Source organism: Meles meles, chromosome 6 (assembly GCF_922984935.1).
Source record: "Meles meles chromosome 6, mMelMel3.1 paternal haplotype, whole genome shotgun sequence".
Taxonomy (NCBI): Eukaryota; Metazoa; Chordata; class Mammalia; order Carnivora; family Mustelidae; genus Meles; species Meles meles.
In genome coordinates, this window is record NC_060071.1 from 107,246,776 (window position 1) to 107,270,770 (window position 23,995).

The 23,995-nt window shown below is 42.0% G+C and overlaps 1 protein-coding gene across 7 annotated transcripts in view; it reads left to right on the forward strand.

Annotated features, from left to right (window-relative positions):
- FBXO34 (F-box protein 34) overlaps nucleotides 1-23,333 on the forward strand; it is an 84,554-nt gene extending 61,221 nt beyond the window's left edge. For 5 of the 7 annotated variants that reach the window (XM_046010080.1, XM_046010086.1, XM_046010087.1 and 2 more), the window contains exon 2: nucleotides 20,092-23,333. In XM_046010080.1, coding sequence (XP_045866036.1) covers nucleotides 20,102-22,240 — 2,139 coding nt within the window. In that variant the 5' untranslated portion in view covers nucleotides 20,092-20,101 and the 3' untranslated portion in view covers nucleotides 22,241-23,333. Of the gene's footprint in view, nucleotides 1-364; nucleotides 510-4,731; nucleotides 4,839-20,091 lie in introns of those variants that run through there. The other 2 variants (XM_046010081.1, XM_046010082.1) reach the window with 2 other exon arrangements.
- Nucleotides 23,334-23,995: the final 662 nt, after the last annotated feature.

The following is a 23,995-nucleotide window of genomic DNA, read 5'->3' on the forward strand; positions in this document are numbered from 1 at the left end:
AGTTAGAAACCTTTTGTGGAAGTATTTGCCCATGCCTGGTGAGTAGGTTTTTCTTTAAAATCTGACATTGCATGGGAATGTTTTAGGTAACTCTAGGGCTGCTGGAAAAAAGCTGCTGCTTAAGCCAAACTTTTTGCTTTGCAGAAAAGTAACCAAGATTAAAAGTGACCATGACCTGGAGAGTAGCCTCTATCTTTCCACCTCACCCACCTCCCGTTTCTGAGCTAGCAGTGCACTAGATCAGGAAACAGTGGGTGGAGTTGCTTAATTGCATCAACTTGCTGGGCTGCCCAAGTATTGACTACTCAAAAATGTTCCATTTAAAAGCTTGTTGCTGATTGGCTGGTTTCTTTTAAATCTTTAGGTTTGACATTGATTCACTCTAATGAATGCTTTCCAAGTACAAGGCACTGTGCTGCATGCTCTGTGAGAGCTACAGAAAGGAATATGATTACTCATACCTTTCACTTTGCAGTATAATAGGGGAGAGGAAGACAAGATAGACAATGGTAAGTGTCCCAGGGGAGGCATATAGCAGCCATTCCGTAATATTGATGGGTGAGGGTGGGGCAGTGGATGAGACCTGGGCAGGGAGGGCCCCATCTGGGTGAGCAGTTTCAGTAGTTCCAGTGGGTAAAGAATGAAAAAGATGGTGGTAACGGGTAGGGAAAAAAGGCCAAGTGGCCACTGTGAAGATGAGGGGAAAAATGCAAGGAAGAACAAAGGCAGGAGCTGTTAATTAGAAGCCCTGAGATTTCCCAAAACTCTGTGCGGAATTGTTTGCTCTGGCCTTTTTTCTTGGGCAGAGAATTTGACTTTTTCTCAGATACTGAAGTGTCCAGAATCAAAAAAGATGGAGAACCACTGCTAAGTTATCAGCCTTTGATGACAGAAGATACTGAGGCTTTGTAGAGAAATTAAGTCATGGGGGTATACAGTTTTTTTCATGCAGGAGGTAGGATTTGGAGGACTGAGTTTATGAAATTATCTCTGGAGCAGGGCAGGGATTGCTTTGTCCAACTGGGTGTCCCACCCAGCAAGTCTGGTGGATCCATTAGATTGTGTGAGAGTGAAGGGTAGGTGTTTTGAGTTCAAGGAGTTTCCTAAGCCATTATTTCCCCCTTTATTTGGAGACCAGATTGGTGTAGATGTGGGCTGTCCAGAGGCTGTTACAGAACAATTCCTAGTGTTTACTTTTCGTGGAGCTCCTCTTATGTGTAAAGTGTTCTGTGCTTGATCTCGTGGTGGGGGTGGGGGTGTATAAAATACCATACAGACATCCTTCCCTTAAGGAGTTGATGGTATGCAATGCTTATCTTTTGGCTTTTTGTTCAGCTTGGATCTGTGTTTGTTCAGTTAATCTTTGAGTCTGATCATTTCCTGGGCAAAAAAAAAAACACCCATTTCTATTAAAATGAACTCAAAATGACTTTGGTCTGTGACTTAATTTTCCTTTTAAAGAATGGAGAACAACTGGAATTTGAGGGTTTAGGAAATACCACTGTAAATACACTGTACTCATAATTGGGAAGCTCTGCACAGCTGATTTGGTGACTTTGGGCAAATCATTTGACTCTTAGTACTGTTGATTTTTTTTTTTTTTAAGGATTTTATTTATTTATTTGACAGAGAGAAATTACAAGTAGCAGAGAGGCAGGCAGAGAGAGAGGAGGAAGCAGGCTCCCTGCCGAGCAGAGAGCCCGATGCGGGACTCGATCCCAGGACCCTGAGATCATGACCTGAGCGAAGGCAGAGGCTTAACCCACTGAGCCACCCAGGCGCCCAGTACTGTTGATTTTTATATCAATATGTGTGTATACACACACAGCTTTAAAATGTTATAAAGTGCGGGCACCTGGGTGGCTCAGTGGTTTAAGCCTCTGCCTTCAGCTAAGGTCATGATCTCAGGGTCCTGGGATCGAGTCCCGCATCGGGCTCTCTGCTCAGCAGGGAGCCTGCTTCCTCCTCTTTTTCTCTTTCTGCCTGCCTCTCTGCCTACTTGTGATCTCTCTCTGTCAAATAAATAAAAATAAAATTAAAAAAAAATGGTATAAAGTGCATTTTATTTGTTTTAATTTTTATCTTTTAAAGATTTTATTTATTCATTTGAGAGAGAGAGAGAAAACACAAACGAGGAGAGGCAGAGGGAGAGGGAGAAGCAGATTCCCAGCTGAGCTGGGAGCCCAACATGGGGCTCAGTCCCAGGCCAGGAGATCATGACCTGAGCCAAAGGCAGATGGTTAACTGGCTGAGCCACCCAAGCATCCCAGACTTAGTTTTTATTAATTTATTTTTTTAATATTTTATTTGTTTATTTGACAGACTGTGAGACAGGGAACACAAGCAGGGGAAGGGGAAGAGGGACAGGCTTCCTGCTGAGCAAGGAGGCCAATGTGGGGCTCCATCCTGTAACCCTGGAATCATGACCCAAGATGAAGGCAGACGCTTAACAACTGAGCCACCCAGGCACCCCCCACCCCCAGACTTAGATTTTAATTTAAATAAATAAATGGTCCTTTAGGTCAGTGCTCTTTAACCTGAGTCCATGGACCCTGCTGAACTTTAAGGAGGTGGTTTGTAAATCTCCTGAAACAGCAATCATGCTAGACTTTGTGGATATGTGCCCTTTTCCCCAGGAAGATTCATTTGCTTTCATCAGAATTTTAAAGGGCTTATAGTGCCTGCAAGAAAAGATTAAAAACCACTTATTTTGTACAGATAAGATTTTAATTAATAAGAGTGGTAACATTTTTTTCCTTTCCAGACATATTTTGCAGGAAGACGATTGTCCAGGAGTTAATTATTGGAGCAGTGAATATTCTTGAATGATTTGAAGTGTTCTCTTAAAAAACTTGGATTGTATGAAGATAGGATCAGAATAAGTTTACTTGTCATTTTTCTTTTTTATTTTTATTTATTTTTAAAAAGATTTTATTTATTTATTTGACAGAGAGATCACAAGTAGGCAGAGAGGCAGGCAGAGAGTTGGGGGGAAGCAGGCTCCCTGCTGAGCAGAGAACCCGATGCGATGCAGGGCTCTGTCCCAGGATCCTGAGATCATGACCTGAGCTGAAGGTAGAGGCTTAACTCACTGAGCCACCCAGGCACCCCTGTTATTTTTCTTTTATGTGATCTTAAGACATCAAGTCTTAACCCCTGAGTTTCTTACATTTACCCCATTGTTATGGGCTGAATTGCAACCTGCTCCCCTCTTCACATGTTGAAGTGTTAATCCCCAGTACCTGGGAATGTGATTGAATTTGTGGAGAGGGCTTGTGTGTGTGCATGGTGTGTGTTTAAAAGATCTTATTTATTTGAGAGAGAGAGAGAAAGCAGGGCAGGGGGAGGGGCAGAAGGAGAAGCAGGCTCCCACCAAGAAGGGAGCCCAGATATATTATACGATGCTGGGCTTGATCCCGGGATTCTGGGATCATGACCTGAGACGAATGAAGGCAGAAGCTTAACCAACTGAGGTACCCAGGTACCCCAGGAGAGAGGACTTTTAAAGAGGTGATCAGGGGGACGCCTGGGTGGCTCAGTCATTTATGTGTCTGATTTTTGATCTCAGCTCGGGTCTTGATCTCTGGGTTTGTGAGTTCAAGCCTGCTGTTGGGCTCCTTGCTGTGTGTGTGCACCCTGTTTTTTTTTTTTTTTTTTTTTTTTTTTTAAGTGATTAAGTTAAAAAAAGTAGACAGGTTGGGCCTTAGTCTAATTTAACTGGGATCTCTGTCTTTAGAGAAAAGAGGAATTTTGAACATAGGAGAAAGACACCAGAGGCATGTGTACCCAGAGAAAAGATCCTGTGAGGATACAGTGAAAAGGTAGCCATCTGCAAGCAAAGAAGAAAGGCCTTAGGAAAAAAAACAAAACAAAACAAAACCCACTGTCACCTTTATCTTGGACTTTTAGCCTCCAGAACTATGAAAAGTAACTTTTCTGTTGTTTAAGCCATGCACGCTTGTGGCTTTTGTATCACAGCTCAAGCAAACTGACACACTCATGATGAGGTGGTAGTTGAGTGTCAATAAGAAATACAGCAAGGTTACTATTTCTTTTTGCCCCAGTGCATTTATGGGGTAGTGATGAGATGTTGTGTATAGCTTCACATAATCTAGTACTGGAAAGAGATGGTAGGACCTATGAAATCTAAATATAATAGATACTAATATTCTTATTCTTTTGGCCTTATTGATCATTTTGTAGTTCCCCATTTGCCTTTGGTTATATTTTAATGTCATATCTTCTATTCTCTACCACTTCTCATTCATTGGAACTAATTTTTATAAATAAATCTATTATAAATCAATATGAGAGTAGTGCTGCGTGTATTCTCCTGTGTGTTTTCTGTACAGTCATTCCAGCTCAGCCTTATTCTCTGGTAATATCATCTGTACTCAGGCTTCTGTTCCAGACTGTCATATTTGCATTCACTTTTTGAAGTTTCTCTTTGCCAGAAATAGAATTTGAGTGCTCCTAGTGATGTCTGCCTTTATTCTGCACATTTTTAAATTTGCAAATTAACGAAAAGCAAAGGGATCCATGTATGTTTCTCAAGTTTGCCAGGAGGTCAGGAATTCTGTCAGTTGTCTTCATGCTGAAGCCCCAAGGTCTAGTCTAACACTTAAAAGGAAGTTAAGTATTTTAATAAACGAATAGTTTTATTTTAGGTAGGTTATCAAATTTGGGCACCCAGAACTGAACCCATAACCCAAATTCTTTTTCCTCTCACAGTTAGACTTCAGTCTTCATGTATGACATCGAGAATAAGCTTAGTGGTATGGAGTGCCCCATCCATGTGTTCCTCATTGGCTTCCCATCCTCATTTCATAATGTGATAGGTAAGAGCGTACTTTGACTCCTAACTGTGAACATCCAGACTTCTTGATGTGCTTGCTGCAAACTTCTTAACCTCCCTCTGCTTTAGTTTTTTCATCTACAATGAGAGATAATAAGCGTATGCACTTGTTAAGTTTTTAGGGGGATTGTGAGCTTTGAACAGTGTTTGGCACAGTAAACATTTTAGAGCTGTTAGAGCTATTATTATTTTAGAAGTGAAAACAGATTTTTCTCATCTCACTTATTTGTATCTTTTATCTCTAGGTCTGCGTTGCTTGCTTTCACTTTAAACAACAGAACTTTTGCCCATAAAACTGGCATGATTTTCTTGGGTAGTGGCAGTGTAAATTAGCTCTACTGGAAAGTGGTTGGGCAAGGTATACCCAGTCATAAAAATAGTCACACTTTGACTCAGGAATTCATTCCACTTCTGGGAATCGTCTGTGCCTAAGAGAGTGCATCCATGAAGTTTACATTATAACCTCCAGGGTTGGGTGGAATAGTTTATTAAATTATGGCACTTACACATTTACAATTGATTGGTTTCCAGACCATGTAGTAACATGGAAAATATTTGTGATGAAAAGTACATTTTATGTATAATATGATTACAGCCATGTTAAGTAAATACATACTTCCAGGAATTTCAGAGGATAGGACATATAAGAGCCCTTTTAACCCTCTTGACTTGGATTCTGGATTTATGTAAAGCTGGTCCTGAAGGCCCAGAGTTTACCCTGTAATTGAGAGTTCTATATACCTTGTTTGTAAACCACTGTCTTTCCTGTTTGGCTTTAGCAATTCCAGGCTTAGTCAAATTCTGCAGAACTGAATGGACATGGGGACATAAAGGCCAAGACAGACCCACTGTATACTCAAGGGATAGTTTTATATGAGATTTAAGATAAGTGCATAAACTCTGGTATGTGATTTTTTTGTCCAATAATAAGTTTGGGCTCCTGGTGCCTAATGATTTGTGTATGTGTGTTTGCATAGTGTGTGTGTGTGTGTGTGTGTGTGTGTGTGTGTGTGTGTGGTGTATAGATTTGTCACATTTACTTTTTGGGAATATCATTTTTAACACCAGGATTTAAGTTGGCTTTGGTAAACTCAAAAAACAGGCCGTAGAACAGCAACTTTTCCAGTTTTCAAGTGACCATAAGCCTCATTTCTTTGTAAAGTGTACTTTGAACAGCCAGTGCATAGACTGCCACTTCAGTCTGGGTTCAGACGATCCTAGGGCAATGTGATAGAAAGAAGAGTAATTCCTGAACAGCTGGGCACAGGGCTGTGGCTTAGGCTTTATTTCTTCTGTAAATACCATGGGCCCTGTTTCTGAAGTAATTCCCCCACCCCTTCCACCTCACCCAGGATTGCTGATGGAAGTCTTTATTTTATTTTATTTATTTTAATTTAATTTAATTTTACTTTTTTGGTGTCCCAAGATTCATTGTTTATGTACACCCAGTGCTCCATGAAATACATGCTTGCCAGATCTTTTGTCTGCATTGGTACTGCAAACAGTTTTGCTTGGTGCATTAATATTTGTTACCCTGAATTTTTACTTTTTTGCCTCTTTTTTTCTTTCCTGAGGGATAAGCCATTTTTAAATTCATTTACACACCAGGGGCCAGCCTGTGCCCAATAGACTGTGGTGGTACTTTGCTCAAGATTAAGGCCCAACACAGGGTTTGTGTATGTTGGCAGACTTGTGGTGTGCTGTTGTATCAATACACTCTAGATTTTGTGCCGTTCTCTGATTTTTCATATCAAACGTTATTTGGCACCTAATGGATTGTTGAACTGTGTTTGTGGTTGGCCTTAAAATCTTTAAAATTTATATGCTAGGAGAGTTGACGTCTTTATGTCAAAGAGGATATATGTTAAAGATCTGATCAGTTCTTTGAAAGGACTGCATTACTTTCAAAGAAAGTATTGCCTTAAAAATATGTTAAATTTATATAAAATGTATATACGGAAGAATGACTGCTTTCAAAGTAAAAAGCATCAGGTCACTCAAGGAATAAAATTTTGCTATGTGAGAGGGTAGAGATTTTCTTTTCCTTTGTTTTCTTTAAGAAATATTAGAATAGGTGGGCACCTGGGTGGCTCAGTGGGTTGAGCCGCTGCCTTCGGCTCGGGTCATGATCTCAGGGTCCTGGGATCGAGTCCCGCATCGGGCTCTCTGCTCAGCGGGGAGCCTGCTTCCCTCTCTCTCTCTCTGCCTGCCTCTCTACTTGTGATCTCTCTCTGTAAAATAAATAAATAAAATATTAAAAAAAAAAAGAAATATTAGAATAGGAAAATAAGGTTTTAACAGGAAAGCTAAATATCTGAAAATCTATGGAGATGAAATTTTTATGGTAATGCTCAATGTACTTTTCAGTATATAATCAGTGATTGGAGTGGGACTAAACTTTATTGGGTTTCATTGGATTTTGATGTTCATTCTAGTGGGAGCTACCAAATTGTAAATTTCTCATCAGCTCAGGTAACAATGAATTATGATATGGCAGAGTTAGGTGTTTGGCATTATGTCACAGGAACAATAGGAAATAACTTTATAAACTGTTAACTGGATTAATATAAACATGGTAAGCTTAACAAAACGTAATATTTCAGTTTGTCTCTATCCCTAACTGTTATTTAATAAATCAGAATAGCCTGAGCAAGTGTTCTTTCCTCTAGCCTCCTCTCCGCCTTCCTCTCTACTCCAGGAAAAGGGGGAAGGAGGATCCATGTAAACGGATCACTCAGTATTTTGCAGTACTGTAAAACTGTTAGGTATTGCTTCTATTGTGATCACAATAGAAGAGCAAAGTAGTGGCTACCCTTCCCAACTTGTAATACTCCTTTTTGGTATGTTTTAGATACTTTATTGTCCCATCAGGCTTATCATACACTTGTTTTGGGGAAGTTAGTTTTTTTTGTTTGTTTGTTTGTTTTTTTTAATTTATTTATTTGACAGAGATCACAAGTGGACAGACAGAGAGGCAGGCAGAGAGAGAGAGAGAGAGAGGGAAGCAGGCTCGCTGCTGAGCAGAGAGCCCGATGCGGGACTCGATCCCAGGACCCTGAGATCATGACTTGAGCCGAAGACAGCGGCTTAACCCACTGAGCCACCCAGGCGTCCCTGTTTGTTTGTTTGTTTGTTTGTTTTTTAATATTTCATTTATTTGAGATCGAACACAAGCAGAGAGAAGGGTGGGAGGGAGAGAGAGAAACGGACTCCCCACTGAGCAGGGAGCCCCCAGGGCTCCATCCTGATTTGACCTGAGCTGAAGGCAGATGCTTAACTGACTGAGCCACGCAGGCACCCCCTTGGGAAGTTAGCTTTGTTTGGTCTTTAATCATGATACAGAATCTATATTAGATAACCATGAAGCATGTATGTGCTGTATTTCCTGTTCTTCCTCACGGAGTACTTCAGCTCCTTGCCACTCCCCAGTGACATCACTGGAATCCCCGGCAAGCAGGGATGGTGTACCCAGCGAGAGGTCCTATTCCTCATGACCCCAGGTGATGACTGAACTGAGTCCAGGATTGATCGAGGACTTCTGATGGTAGCTACAACATTGTGGCATGGACAAGAGTCTATCAACCTTAGAGCTGTGGCTTGAGCATCTTATTTTTGTTCATTTGATTTTTTGGTGGGGGATGCAGTATCAGAGTTTAGAGGGAGTTTTGTTTTCTTGATTAACATGATTTTCCGGGTTGTTGCATCCAGGACACAGGGGCAACCTCAGCCTTAAACTTTGTTTCTGCTCCTACCCCCGGATCTCCAGGCAGCAGGGGGAGGGTCTGGCTACCCCCTGCCCAGCCACCCTATTGTATTGTAAGGAAACTCCATCAGAAATTCAACTGGCTTCCAAGGGGGGTGGGGGGTAGAGATGGGATTGTGAATTCTAAGAATGATGAAAGCTGTGAGCAGTGAGTTCTGGAAACTATGCACGGTGCTTCTAAAAGCTAATCTCTTTATTGCTTGGTATCTTTTAACGGACAGTAAAGGATTTTTCAATTAAATTGTGCACTGTTAACCATCCGGCCCTCCCCATGCAAAGTTCAAAGATCCCATGAGATGGCTTTAGGGATGTTCCTTGAAAAAAAGGAGTGAACTCCCTCCCCCGAGAATGTTAGTCCCCCACCCCCAATATTTTGGAGGTCAGTTTGAGAATTACTGTCTTTTCTGGCGTAGTTTGTTCAGGGTTTTGTTTTGTTTTTGTTAAGGCACTCAGTGGGAGTTGGATGCATTCTGTTAGTGTTTATAGGCTTATGAAGGGAATTCTTTTCTTATGCCTCCACCTGTATTCACGCCCTCCTGGTCTTGGAACTTTTTCTACTTTAACAGCCGTAGAAGTCGTTTCTACATACTTTTAGATTATATGGCTTATTATGTGATATGGTATGTCTGCTTTAATTCATCACAGTTCTGTGTTGAGGTTTTATGTGGCACTGAAGAAAAACTGATCCAATTTGAAAGATAAAAAGCTGTTTGAATAGATGCTGTGAGAGTTATTTAATTTTATTTGTGTCATAATTGGACCTAGGTTTTTTATATTTTTTGTTTTGTAGCAAGGAAAATAGATCCAGGAGACTCTTTCCTAATTCTCATCCTAATTCCACCACTATCTGGTTGTGGGGCTTCAAAAATCATTTTAATAGCTTTATTGCTTCATTTGCAAAAACAAAGATTTCATTATGTATAAATGCAGTGTTCTGCTGGATTTGCTAATCATAAAAAGAAGTTGATTTTAAGATGTTCTCTGAAGCCTTTTTTTTTTTTTTTTTAAAGATTTATTTATTCATTTGACAGAGAGATCACAAGTAGGCAGAGAGGCAGACAGAGAGAGAGGGGAGGAAGCAGGCTCCTTGCGGAGCAGAGAGCCCGATGCGGGGCTCGATCCCAGGACCCTGAGATCATGACCTGAGCTGAAGGCCGAAGGCAGCAGCTTAATCCACTGAGCCACCCAGGCGCCCCCTCTGAAGCCTTTTTAAAAAAAGACTTTTTGAGAGACTCAGAGAGCAGGAATGGGGTGGGGGGGGGGGGTAGGGAGAGGGAGAAACAGACTCCCTGCTGAGCAGGGATACCCATGCGGGGCTCAATCCTGGGCTCAAGCCTAGGACCTGGAGATCATGACCTGAGCCAAAGGCAGATGCTTAACTATCTGAGTCACCCAGGCACCACTCTCTGGAAGCTTTTACATTTTTAAAGAAACAATGAATTTACTTACTGTATCCTTTTATCCCCTCTAAAGGTATCATGGGAATGGTCTTTCAAGGACTGGTCTATTTTAATTCCTCTCTCTTTTTAAGTAGGTTCCATGCCCAATGTGGGGCTTGAACTCAGGATCCTGAGATCAAGAGTTGCCCTACCAACTGAGTCAGCCAGGCACCCCTCCTCTGGCCTTTTGTAAAGGAAGAGTGGCTCTTACTATTCTTTTTTTTTTTTTTTTTTTTTTTAAGGTTTTATTTGAGAGGGAGAGAAAGAACATGGGTGTGTGGAGAGAGGGGTAGAGGGGGAGGGAGAAGGAAAGGGAGAGAGTCTTAAGCATACTCCATGCTAAGTGTGGAGCAGGACATGGGGCTTAATCTCAAAACCCTGAGATCATGATCTGAGCCAAATGTTTAATGGGCTGAGCCACCCAGGCACCCACCCCCATTACTATTCTAATAAAAGTTGACTCCTCTTTGGAGTACATTCCTGTACCTTTAATAAAGTGGAAAGAAACAGGAAATATCTTCTAACCTATTTTGATAGGCAAAGCTATATACTAAGAGTGACAAGTTAGAAAACAGGCATCTGCTTTTGATTTTTATGCTTCCTCTTAGCGCTAAGCCCATTATTAGCAGTAGGAGAAATCTCATCCTTTCTGATCCTGTGTTGCCATTGTCATTGGTCAAGTCCCCCGCCCCCAGACTAAAGTTAGTATGATTCTTTCAACTTTGGGATTTATCCAAGCACTTTTTTCTTCTAAGCAAAGTTAAATTCTCTTCCATGGTTCATTTTGGGATTGTATACTTTGTTTAAAGGCGAGAGTTTTTCTAGCTTTTTAAAACTGAAAACAGAAGTTAGAGTAAAAGGGGGGGCGCCTGGGTGGCTCAGTCGGTTAAGCGGCTGCCTTTGGCTCAGGTGATGATCCCAGGGTCCTGGGATTGAGCCCCACATCGGGCTCCCTGCTCAGTGGGGAACCTGCTTCTCTCTCTCCCTCTGCTGCTCTGCCTACTTGTGCTCACTCTTTCTGTCAAATCAATCAATCTATTTAAAAAAAAAAAAAAAAGAAGTTAAGAGTCTAAAAGGAATACTGGAATTATTTGAAAACAATTTTGGCCTTCAGTGGAGGAAAGTTGTTCAAGTTTTAATTGATTCATTGTTATATCTCACCTTATTCCTGGAAAGGATTAAGATGACAGGTGCATACAAAGACTTTCTCCTTCACAGCCACCCTTTGTGAAGGAGTTGCTAAGGTTCACTTTATCACCTTCGAGTCACAACTTCACCATGAACTTCTGGCTCTGCCCTACTCACCCACTGTAGTTCTTCCAGGGGAACACTAGAAATCTTCAGTTTTTCTTGGCCAGACCTATGTCAGTCTGTCTACTAGATATCTGTCTTGCGGACAACACTTTTTAAAGCCAAACTTACCTGGGGTGCCTGGGTGGCTCAGTGGGTTAAGCCTCTGCCTTTGGCTCAGGTCATGATCTGAGGGTCCTGGGATTGAGCCCCATGTTGGGCTCCCTGCTCGGCAGGGAGCCTGCTTTCCCCTCTTTCTCTCTGCCTGCCTGTCTGCCTGCTTGTCAAATAAATTAATAAAATCTTTAAACAAACCAAAACAAAAACAACCGAACTTCCCTCTCTCCCCCTGCTCCAAAATGCTTAGGCACCTTTTTCACTATCTCAGTAAAAGGTGCCACTCTTGATACTCTTGATCCAGTTGCTGAAACCATAAGCTGAGGACCCATCCTTGATACCTCTCCCTCAACCTCCACTTACAACCAGCAGCTAAAGTTCTTGTCTGTTGTTGCTTATTAATCCATTTACTTGTTGTCTCTCTGCTCACAGCACGTTAGCTAGACTGACTGTTTCTCACTTAACTTGTTTCCTAAAAGCCTCATCTACTTTTGAGCCTCTTAGGACTTTATGTATCCTCCTTTAGGGCTCAGCTTAGAAAATCAGGGATTCTCTGACCTATTTATTTCTGTACCCTCAAGACTAAGCTTGGTATTGGCGGTTCCATCTCATCCCTTCCTACACCCCTTCCATCTGTGTGTTGTCCTCCCCACCCCCATGCATGGGCTCTCCCAGCACCCGACTCTCTTCATAAACACACGTCACATTCTACTGTAATTGCCTATTGACTTTTCTGTCTTCTTAAGGGCAGCGACTATGTCTTACTCACAAATTGCACAAGTAATATCCAGCCCAGAGTGTTGAGTAAATTCCTTATAATCAACAGATAGTAGGAAATGGGTGGTGGTTAGTATGAAAACAATGTTGAAACTGTTATGTTAGTGTTATTGTTCTGGTTGCTTTAAAATTTGCATCTTAAGTGCTATGGTTGGCCTTCATTTACTACTGGGTCCTATAGTAGCGGTTCTGTGCATAAGCTCCCAAAGTGTGAAGTATGGTAGGGCAAAGTGGGAGTGAAGCTGATAGGTGGGCTGGGTAGGTTCCACTTTGCATTCCATCAGTAAAGAGGTTAGGCTTTCTTTCTTTCTTTCTTTTTTTTTAAGATTTATTTATTTTGACAGAGATCACAAGTAGGCAGAGAGGCAGGCTGAGATAGAGAGAGATGAGGAAGCAGGCTCCCTCCTGAGCAGAGAGCCTAGTGCGGGGCTCGATCCCAGAACCCTGGGATCACGACCCGAGCCGAAGGCAGAGGCTTTAATGCACTGAGCCACCCAGATGCCCCAAGAGGTTAGGCTTTCTTATAGGTAGCGATCATGTAGCAGAGATAAGATGGCTGCTTAAACTAGGGCACTTGTGCTATAAATGAAGAAGAGGTAGCATTTTATTTATTTATTTATTTATCTATCTATTTATTTTTGGAGACTGTAACTTTTTAAACATTAACATATAATGTATTATTTGTTTCAGGGGTACAGGTCTGTGATTCATCAGTCTTACACAATTCACAGCACTCACCATAGCACATACCCTCCCCAGTGTCCATAACCCAACCACCCATTGTTCCTATCCCCCTTCACTCCAGCAACCCTCAGTTTGTTTCCTGAGATTGAGTCTCTTATGGTTTGTCTCCCTCCCTGGTTTCGTCTTGTTTCATTTTTCCCTCCCTTCCCCCATGATCCTCTGTCTTGTTTTCTCAAATTCTTCATTTCAGTGAGATCACATGATAATTTCCTTCTCTTCAGTTGACCTATTTTGCTTAGCATAATATCCTCTAGTTCCACTGATGTCGTTGGAAATGGCAGGATTTCATTTTTTGATGGCTGCATAATATTCCACTGTATATATGTACCACATCTTCTTTATTCATCTGTTGATGGACATCTAGGCTCTTTCCATAGTTTGGCTATTGTGGACATTGCTGCTATAAACATTGGGGTGCAGGTTCCCCTTCGGATCACTACCTTTGTATCTTTGGGATAAATACCCAGTAGTATAATTGCTGAGTCATAGGTTTGCTCTATTCTCAACTTTTTGAGGTACTGCCATACTGTTTTCCAGATTGGCTATACCAGCTTGCATTCCCACCAGTGTAGGAGGGTTCCACTTTCTTTGCATCCTTGCCATCATCTGTCATTTCCTGACTTGTTAATTTTAGCTATTGTAACTGGTATGAGGTGGTATCTCATTGAGGTTTTGATTTGTATTTCCCTGATGCTGAGTGATAGTGAACACTTTTTCATGTGTCCGTTGGCCATTTGAATGTCTTCTTTACAGAAATGTCTGTTCATGTCTTCTACCTATTTCTTGATCATATTATTTGTTCTTTGGGTGTAAGTTCTTTATAGATTTTGGATACGAGCTCTTTATCTTATTTGTCATTTGCAAATATCTTCTCCCATTCTGTTGGTTGTCTTTTGGTTTTGTTGACTTTCCTTTGCCGTGCAAAAGCTTTTTATCTTGATGAAGTCCCAGTAGTTCATTTTTGTCCTTGCTTCCCTTAGCTTTGGTGATGTTTCTAGGAAGAAGTTACTGTGGCTGAGGTCAAAGAGCTTGCTGCCTCTGTTCTCCTCAAGGATTTTGATGGATTCCTGTCTTACATGTAGGTCTTTCATCCATTTGAGTCTTTTTATGTGTGTGGTGTAAGGAAGTGGTCCAGTTTCATTCTAATGCATGTGGCTGTCCCCAATTTTCCCAACACCATTTGTTGAAGAGACTTTCTTTTTTCCATTGGACAGTCTTTCCTGCTTTGCCAAGATTAGTTGATCATAGAGTTGAGGGTCCATTTCTGGGCTCTCTGTTCTGTTCCATTGATCTGTGTGTCAGTTTTTGTGCCAGTACCATACTGTCTTGATGATGACAGCTTTGTAATAGAGCTTTGAAGTCTGGAATTGTGATTCCACCAGATTTGGTTTTCTTTTTCAACATTCTTCTGGCTATTAGGGGTCTTTTCTGGCTCCATACAAATTATAGGATTATTTGTTTCATTTCTTTGAAAAAAGCTGATGGTATTTGGATAGAGATTGCATTAAATGTGTAGATCACTCTAGGTGGCATAGGGATTTTCATAGTATTTGTTCTTCCAATCCATTATTGTGGAACATTTTTCCATTTTTGTGTCTTCCTCAATTTCTTTCATGGGTGTTCTGTAGTGTTCTGAGTACAGATTCTTTGCCTCTTTGGTTAGATTTATTCCTAGGTATCTTACAGTTTTGGGTGTAGTTGTAAATGGGATTGACCCTTGATTTCTCTTTTCTTCTGTCTTGTTGTTGGTGTATATAGAAATGTAACTGATTTCTGTGCATTGATTTTATATCCTTACACTTTACTGAATTCCTGTATGAGTTCTAGCAGTTTGGAGTGGAACCTTTTGGGTTTTTCACATAAAGTATAATATCATCTGCAAAGAGTGAGAGTTTACTTCTTTGCCAATTCAGATGCCTTTTATTTCTTTTTGTTGTCTGATTGCTGAGGCTAGGACTTCTAGTACTCTGTTGAATAGCATCGGGCATAGTGGACAGCCCTGCCGTGTTCCTGACTTTAGGGGAAAGCTCTCAATTTTTCCCCATTGAGAATGATACTTGCTATAGGCTTTTCCCATATGACTTTTATGATATTGAGGTATGTTCCATCTTTCCCTCTCTTTGAATCAGAGTTTTGATCAAGAAAGGATGCTGTATACTGTCAAATGTTTTTTCTGCATCTGTGGAAAGGATCGTATGGTTCTTGTTCTTTCTTTTATTAATGTATTGTATCATATTGATTGACTTGCAGATATTGAACCAACCTTTTAGCCCAGGAATAGATCCCACTTGGTCATGGTGAATCATCCTTTAAATGTACTGTTGGATCCTGTTGGCTAATATTTTGGTGAGAATTTTTGCATCCATGTCCATCAGGGTTATTGGTCTGTAATTCTCCTTTTTGATCAGGTCTCTGTTTTTGGGATCCAGGTAATGCTGGCCTCATAAAATGAGTTTGGAAGTTTTCCTTCCATTTCTATTTCTTGGAACAGTTTCAGGAGAATAGGTATTCTTCTTTAAATGTTTGGTAGAATTCCCCTGGGAAGCCATCTGGCCCTGGGCTCTTGTTTGTCGGGAGATTTCCTTACTGGCTATGGGTCTTTTCAGGCTTTCTATTTCTTCCTGGTTCAGTTTTGGTAGTTTATATATCTCTAGGAATGCAGCCATTTCTTCCAAACTGTCTAATTTGCTGGCATATAGTTGTTCATAATATATGTTCTTGTAATTGTTTGTATTTCTTTGGTGTTGGTTGTGATCGCTCCTCTTTCATTCATGATTTTATTAATTTTGGTCTGTTTTCTTTTTGATAAGTCTGACCAGGCAGTTATCTGTTTTATTAATTCTTTCAAAGAACGAGCTCCTAGTTTCATTGATCTATTCTACCGTTCTTTTGGTTTCTGTTTTATTGATTTCTGCTCTGATACTTATTTCGCTTTTCCTGCTAGGTTTAGGCTTTATTTGCTGTTCTTTCTCCAGCTCCTTTAGGTGTAGGGTTAGGTTGTATATTTAAGAACTTTTTTGTTTCTTGAGAAAGGAGGGGAAGCATTTTAGTGACTTAGTGATTGGATATGGTTGGGGGGGGAGGAATCTTTAAGTAACCCAACTTTCTGGCTTGATTCAAGGTACTTGATGCTTTCATTAACTAGTTGTGTTGATTTTTGAGATTGTTTCTGACATCTAGCAATGTCTGTGAGGCAGGCAATAGGATATGAAGTTTGGGATAGCACACCACTGGCGAGTCATCAGTATGTGGTTGTTAGAACTACAAGACAGCACTTACATATGTAGCCTGAGTAATAATGGTCTCAAAAAAGAAGGAACTCTGTGGAACATGGACGTTTAAGGCTGGGGAAGAAGAGAAGAGAGCTGGGAAAAAGCAGTGTCAAACTGAAGATTTGGTGTTAAAGAGGAAATTTGGCAATAAAAAGGCCATTGATTTTTTTTTGTGTGTATGTTTTAAGGAAAAAATAACAAGAAAATGGGCTTGTCTTTTTTTTTTTTTTTTAAGATTTTATTTATTTATTTGACAGACACACAGCAAGAGAGGGAACACAAGCAGGGGGAATGGGAGAGGGAGAAGCAGGCTTCCCACAGTGCAGGGAGCCGGATGTGGGGTTCTATCCCAGGACCCTGGGATCATGACCTGAGCCAAAGGCAGACACTTAATGACTGAGCCACCCAGGCGCCCCGTAAATAGTTTGTCTTTAACCAGCTGTTAGAATAGATGCTTCCGTACAGGTTACCTGCTTGGACAGTTCTACCTCAGCCCATATCCAGAACCCCACTGACAGTCTTACAGCAGATCTAACAATGACCTTTAATCCTTTCCAAGTTAAATCTAATAAAAACAGATCACAAGAATTCTGGATCCAGTCCCAGAAGTTCTGAATCATTGAGCCCAGGGATCTTAATTTTTTACAAGGATATTTCTGATTGTCTAAGGAACACTCATGTGTAGGTAGGTGCTAGAGCCCTTCATTTTGTTTAATTACAAGAGAACAGGACTTTATTATGGTGAACATAAAGTACAATTGTGATGGAGAGATTGGCAACCATGGAAACCTGGCTGGAGCTTTCCACAGTGCTGGTCTGTGTTTGTGCGGATGAGGTGGGGGCGGGCACAGCGCCACCATCTGGTGTAATCTGTTAGAGATGGAAATCTGCTATCTTACAGGTTTTGTGGCAATTGCCCCTGGTGCCCTTCATCAGACTCTCCTGGTCTACACTGATTTCAACCCAAACTCAGGTTTCCAGTTTCTTGCTTCACTCTAAGTCTCGCCAACACTTTTCTGTTTTCTGCTTCAGAACCTTCAAGCCCAGCGAAAGAAGGAGGGAGGATGATATTCTGTGCAGCCTTTAAGTAGGGGACAAGAGCCCATGCCTAATTGTTGTGCGTCCTTCAGGGGTTCCAGACTCGTCCCCCACCCCCCCAGCAGTCACCCTGTTTGTATCCAAACAGGATATCACTGGCTTTTCTCCTTCCCAGTTCTCACTTCTGTTCCTTGGGATCATCTCCTATTTTAATCCTGCTAAAACCCTGTCCGCTAGCAATGTGTCAGTTGAGCTGACTTCACAGGTTAATGAATTCAAACAAAAGCCTTCCATAATTACATTAGTTTCTTCTTAATGTCCCTCCCTATCAATAATAGCACCTAAAATAATGTGTGGGGGAAGAAGGCGAAGAGAACATACTGTGCAGTGCAGAATGGCACACACATTGCTGAAGTTTAAATTTATTCACAGACACTCTGTAATGATACCATTTTGTGAGAATTTATTGGATTTTTCAGCAACCTCCATTTCTTTCATTTCACTTAGAGGAGAGTTGAAGGGAATATGAAAAACCAGAAAATTGTTAACAGAATTAGCACTCGTTGTCTCTTTTTATTCATTTATCTGCTTTTTTAATATGTATTCATCTTGTTCTTAAATTCTCAGTGGGTCTTTTTGTAAAAAACATATAAATGATAGAAAACTATTAAAAATGCTATACTGCAGGAAAAGAGGGTACATCAGAGATTTAGGATAGAAATTGGGAAAAATCATCAACAAACCAGTCTAGTCTATTTCAGGGATATCTATGAAAAGATACTTTGACTTGAATGCAAGATTTTTCTTCACTTAGCTAGAAGATATTCAGATTCCTGTTTCTTCTTTTAGCTGAGCCCAGACTTAAGAAATTAAGAGTTGAAAGATGAACAAACTTGTCCTGGATGATCACTTTCATCCTTGACAACTAGAATTAATATCTGAAAGCAGTTATCATAGAGACTGATATGTTTAGGCACTCACTAAATGTTATAAGGTGAATGATAGAAGAATATGCCAAGTTGCCAAATTTGTATGTCCCAGACTGGTGTCCCCACAAGTGAGAGTAGGGAAACTCTATATGCTTAGACTTGTGGGGGCTCTTGCCGCTAACCTTTGATTGTCGATGTTTATTTTATAGGTTTATTTTGTAGGAGGCCAGGCATCCCTACAAAACACTTTTTCTCAATTCTGGTAACAGTGACTATTTTACTGTAAAAATTGATGAGATCATTAGGTAATTTAGTATTCTAACCCCTCTGAGGGGTTAGAATACTAAATACTAAAATACATTTTGAGTCAGACCCAGAGAGGAAGTGACTTATCCAAAGTACACTCACCAAGTCTAGCTAATTAATGATACAGCAAGGACTAAAACACATATGTAATGTGTGTAATCACATGTAATCATCTTTCTAATTTATAAGATGGCTCCCATCTCTTCCAGCCTTGGTCAAGGAATAAAATGGCATTTGAATTAGTTCAAAATGGCTTTTAGACTTAATCAGGATTATGGGTTTTGTATTTAAGGCATTTGGAGGTAATTTGATAGTTAAGAGCTTATATAAATAGATGATTTAGAAAATAAAGACTAGAGGCAATCAGGGAGGCCTGCGTGGCTCAGCTGTTGAAGTATCCAACTCTGGATATCAGCTCAGGGCATGATCTTAGGGTCGTGAGATCAAATCTTGTGTCAGGCTCCCAGTGTGAGTTGGCTTTAAATTCTCTCTCCCCCCTCCCTCTGCCCGTCTCCCTGCTCACTCATGTGCAGGCACTCTCTTGCTCTCTAGCTCTCTCAAATAAAATCTTAAAAAAAAATCAAGACTGGTAGATGGGCAAAGCACATTAACAGGTGAAAAATTATAAACATCTAAAATATTCAGTAGTAAGAGAAAAGCTTAGAAAGCAGTACAATATTTTGACAGACTGCAGCCAATAAAATGCTAGCTATGATGACTTAGAAATAGTGTCAGGGGGGCGCCTGGGTGGCTCAGTGGGTTAAAGCCTCTGCCTTCGGCTCAGGTCATGATTCCAGGGTCCTGGGATTGAGCCCCACATTGGGCACTCTGCTCAGCAGGGAGCCTGCTTCCTTCCTCTCTCTCTGCCTGCCTCTCTGCCTACTTGTGATCTCTGTCAAATAAATAAATAAAATCTTAAAACAAAAAAAAAGTGTCAGGGCGCCTGGGTGGCTCAGTGGATTAAGCCGCTGCCTTCGGCTCAGGTCATGATCTCAGGGTTCTGGGATCGAGCCCCACATCGGGCTCTCTGCTCCGCAGGGAGCCTGCTTCCTCCTCTCTCTCTGCCTCTCTCTCTGCCTGCCTCCCTGCCTACTTGTCATCTCTCTCTCTGTCAAATGAATAAATAAAATCTTTAAAAAAAAAAAAAAAAAAGAAATAGTGTCAGTCCACTAGGGATTCTGGCCAGTTCTTTTAATCTTTTCCTTCTATACTGTAGCTTGTATTTGGAAGCTTTCACTAAGTTATTTATTTTTTTAACATTTAAAGGACCAATTTTATGTAAGAATGTTAACTAATGTTAGTTTCTGAAATTCACTGTCTGTTCAGCCTCAAATTTACCCATTTATTTTCTGGCCTGTACACCACAAAAAGTGGTTTGCTCTTGTTCTTCTTGATCTGTATATTAAAAACTGGCTGAAATGAGAGTTGGTATGGTAGAGATTTAATGGCCTGACAAAATGTTTCTATTACTTGCTACAACGCTCCGAAATTTCATGTTAAAAAAAAACTTTTCTAAGAACAAAGGTACTATTTTAATTAAATATGTATTTCTTTCCTGTAGAGTCTCTGTTATGCACCTAAAGCCATACTGGAAACTCCAGAAGAAAGTGCGACCTCTGGAAATCAGCAAGGAAACTCTGAGAACTCCTATGAGCCACCGAGAAGCTATAAATGATGAAAAATGCAAAGGTAGCTACATGAAACCAAGTGTCTTGCCTTCACCCTCTCTTGGTAAAGCATCATCTCGAAAACCTTTTGGGATTCTTTCTCCAAATGTTCTGTGCAGCATGAGTGGGAAGAGTCCTGTAGAGAGCAGCTTGAACATTAAAACCAAAAAGAATGCACCATCTGCAACAATCCACCAGGGTGAAGACGGGGAAGGGCCGCTCGATATCTGGGCTGTTGTGAAACCGGGAAACACCAAGGAGAAAATTGCATTCTTTGCAGCCCACCAGTGTAGCAATAGGATAGGATCTATGAAAATAAAAAGCTCTTGGGATATTGATGGGAGAGCTACTAAAAGAAGGAAAAAATCAGGGGATCTTAAAAAAGCCAAAATACAGTTAGAAAGGATGAGGGAGGTGAACAGCAGGTGCTACCAGCCCGAGCCCTTTGCATGTGGCATTGAGCACTGTTCTGTGCATTATGTGAGCGACAGTGGCGATGGCATCTATGCCGGGAGGCCTCTGTCAGTCATCCAGATGGTCGCCTTCCTTGAGCAGAGAGCCAGTGCCCTGCTAGCTACTTGTACGAAAAACTGCCCCAGCGCACCTGCTGTGCTGAGGCTTCCCGGGCAGCCCAGAGGCGTGCTCCCAGCCTCCGAGCCCTTTTCTGCTCCAGGAGCTTGTGAGGAATCCACGGAAAGAGGAAGTCCTGAGGTCGGTGAGCCGCAGAGTGAGCCAGTCCGTGTGCTTGACATGGTAGCCCGGCTGGAGTCCGAGTGCCTGAAGCAGCAGAGCCAGCGTGAGCCTGGGAGCCTCTCGAGGAATAACAGCTTCCGTCGAAATGTGGGCCGGGTGTTGCTGGCGAATGGCACTCAGGCTGATGAAGGCAAAGCTAACAAAGGCGCCTTGGAGGCACCAGACACTCAGGTGAATCCTGTGGGGTCTGTAGCTGTGGACTGTGGCCCCTCACGAGCGGACCGTTGTTCTCCTGACGGGAATGAGGCCTGGGACGGTGCTCCCCGGGGCTGTCCCCCGTTGCCAGCAAGTGTGAATTTCCTCACAGACAGTGCAAAGTTTGAGCCAGATCAGCACAGTGCTCTGAAGAATGGCAGTAGGTATGATGTGGAAATGACAGAGGAACTTGCCGGGTCACCTTTTCCTCCTCACACCTGCTCTCAGGCCACGGAGTCGCGCACGGATGCTGTTGATTGTACGAGCGGAGAGCTCGTGCCGCTTCCGAGCCAGGATCCTGAGCAGAGAAGGAGGGAATCTTTGTGCATTAGTATCACTGTGTCGCAGGTAGAACAGGGCCAGCCTTCTAGTTTAAAGGCCTGTGAAGACCCACTTCCAGGGATGTTGTTTTTTTTGCCACCTGGTCAGCACCAGTCAGACTGCTCCCAGTTGAGTGAAGGCACAAGGGAGTCTCCTGAGGCGGGCCAGCTTCGAGATGCTGCGGAGGGCGACAGCGCCTCCGAGGACAAAAGTGTTTCCGCTGATGCGTTTGACCTGCCAGCCTCTCCTGTGGAAAGTACGTTACCGGTGCTTGAGACGTCCAGTTGGAAGAAGCAAGTGTCTCATGACTTTCTGGAGACAAGGTTTAAAATCCAGCAGCTTTTGGAGCCTCAGCAGTACATGGCATTTCTACCCCACCACCTCATGGTGAAAATCTTCAGGTTACTTCCCACCAAGAGCTTAGTGGCTCTCAAGTGTACCTGCTGCTATTTCAAGTTTATCATCGAATACTACAACATCAGGCCGGCAGATTCCCGCTGGGTGCGAGATCCTCGATACAGAGAGGACCCATGCAAGCAGTGCAAGAAGAAATACGTGAAGGGGGATGTGTCCCTGTGCCGGTGGCATCCCAAGCCCTATTGCCAGGCATTGCCCTACGGGCCAGGGTACTGGATGTGCTGCCACCGGTCTCAGAAGGGCTTCCCCGGCTGTAAGCTGGGGCTTCACGACAATCACTGGGTCCCTGCTTGCCACAGCTTTAATCGGGCAATCCATAAGAAAGCAAAGGGGACTGAAGCTGAAGAGGAGTACTGAAGTCTGGAGAGGTGACAAAAGGACTGATTTTTAAAATGGCGAAACACCACCTAGATCTACCATTCAAGTGAATGTTGCCTCTCAAAGCCCTCACTCCAGGAGAATCTGTACTTCCTCCAGCAGGACGGCCATTGATTGCTCAGGCATTTTTTTAAACTCTTGCTTTATGAGCTCTATAAGGAAACTGGTCTCATTGTTTTAGAGTGGCGCCTCCCATTGGTCCAGGATGGTATCTCACAGTTTGATTCACCTGCCTGTGAATATGCCTGTTCTCCCAAATCAAATCCACCCCCAAAGGACGAAGACTCGCCACCATCAAGGACGTTCAGAAGAGTTCATTGCAGACTATGCAGGCAGTCCCCCGAAAGGGGTTCCAGAAATGTTTTAAGCACTGGCACCATATTTGAAATAAGCAAATAGCGTCCTCTGGAAAGAAGAGCAGCACTCTTGGATGAAAAGTGTGCTTACAAAGGAAAAGTCAGGCACCTTACCTTAGCCCTTGTATGCTTGATCTGTGAGATTGAAGTTTGTGGTTGGAGATGGATTTCATGCCCTGTGGTGTTTACAGTGTATATAATGGTTGTGTTTTCATGGGCTATGAAAGTGCACATTAAACCCGAGCGCCTTTACCCTAGATGAGTGCTTTTGGCCCCTCTGTAAATAACACTATTAAATCCAGTTGTATATAGTGGACAGCAGACTGAACATAATCCCCACAATGCAGCTAGGATAGTGTTGCGGCTACAATTGTGTGGTTTTTGTTTTTTTTAATTGTCTCGTCTTAAATTTGTACATCCTGTATAAAATATGAATGTTTCCCAAATAAACTATGAATGTTTCCTGTATAATATATGAATGTTTCTGAGAAGAAACTCTAAAATAGTTAAGAGGTTAACCTGTTGAAGATACCAAATAATGGTTTAACTGGACAACCTTATAATTAGCATAGAGAACAATCCTGTTATATTTTAGTGATCCACCAAGAATGAGAAGATATTATATAGTCAGATTATAACATTCTTGTCTACTTTACTCTTTGTCTGGTTACAAATTTTTTTTTTAACTTCAATAAAAACATGCATCTTAAATGGAACCGGAGTTACCGATTTTTTCCTCCTTTTTTGAGGTAATCAATGGAGAATTATGTTGTGAATTGAATCGTAAGAATTTTAAAAATTTTTTGAGTTGTTAGGGGATGGGGAGAGAAAATTGTTTTTCTGCTGCGGAGAAAAAGACCATCTTAACGTTATGAGCTTACGTTTTTGTAACACTTTATGCTTATTTTGAATTTGTTGTCTTCCCAGTACCTGCTGCATCTCCTGTTGGAGGATGTTCTCACAGCTTGTCTAGGCATTCCTAGATAATCATTAAGTCAGTGAGGATATGACCACCTAAGTCTGCTGGGTGGGGATGGAAGGTATTGGGCCCCAGAAGGCTCCTGCGAAGGACCTAAAAACTCAGTCCATTTGAAATCCGGTACCCACCAGAACCCATCAGCTTCACGCTGTGGAGAAGCATGATGAATGTTCCAAGGGGGAGCTGAGGGGCAAGTGGTGAGTGCAGGCCGTCATGGCCCCAAAGGACAGTTAAAGGTTGAGTATGCTATGGCTAGATCAGCCAAGCAGAGTGGGACAGGATGGTTCCAGATGGAGCAAGGGTCACCTGTGGTGGAGGTGGTGGGTGGCCACGGAGCGGCTTCCACGCTGGAATCGCCTTGGGCTCTTTTGCCCCTTCTGCCCCTTATCGGTAGGCAAG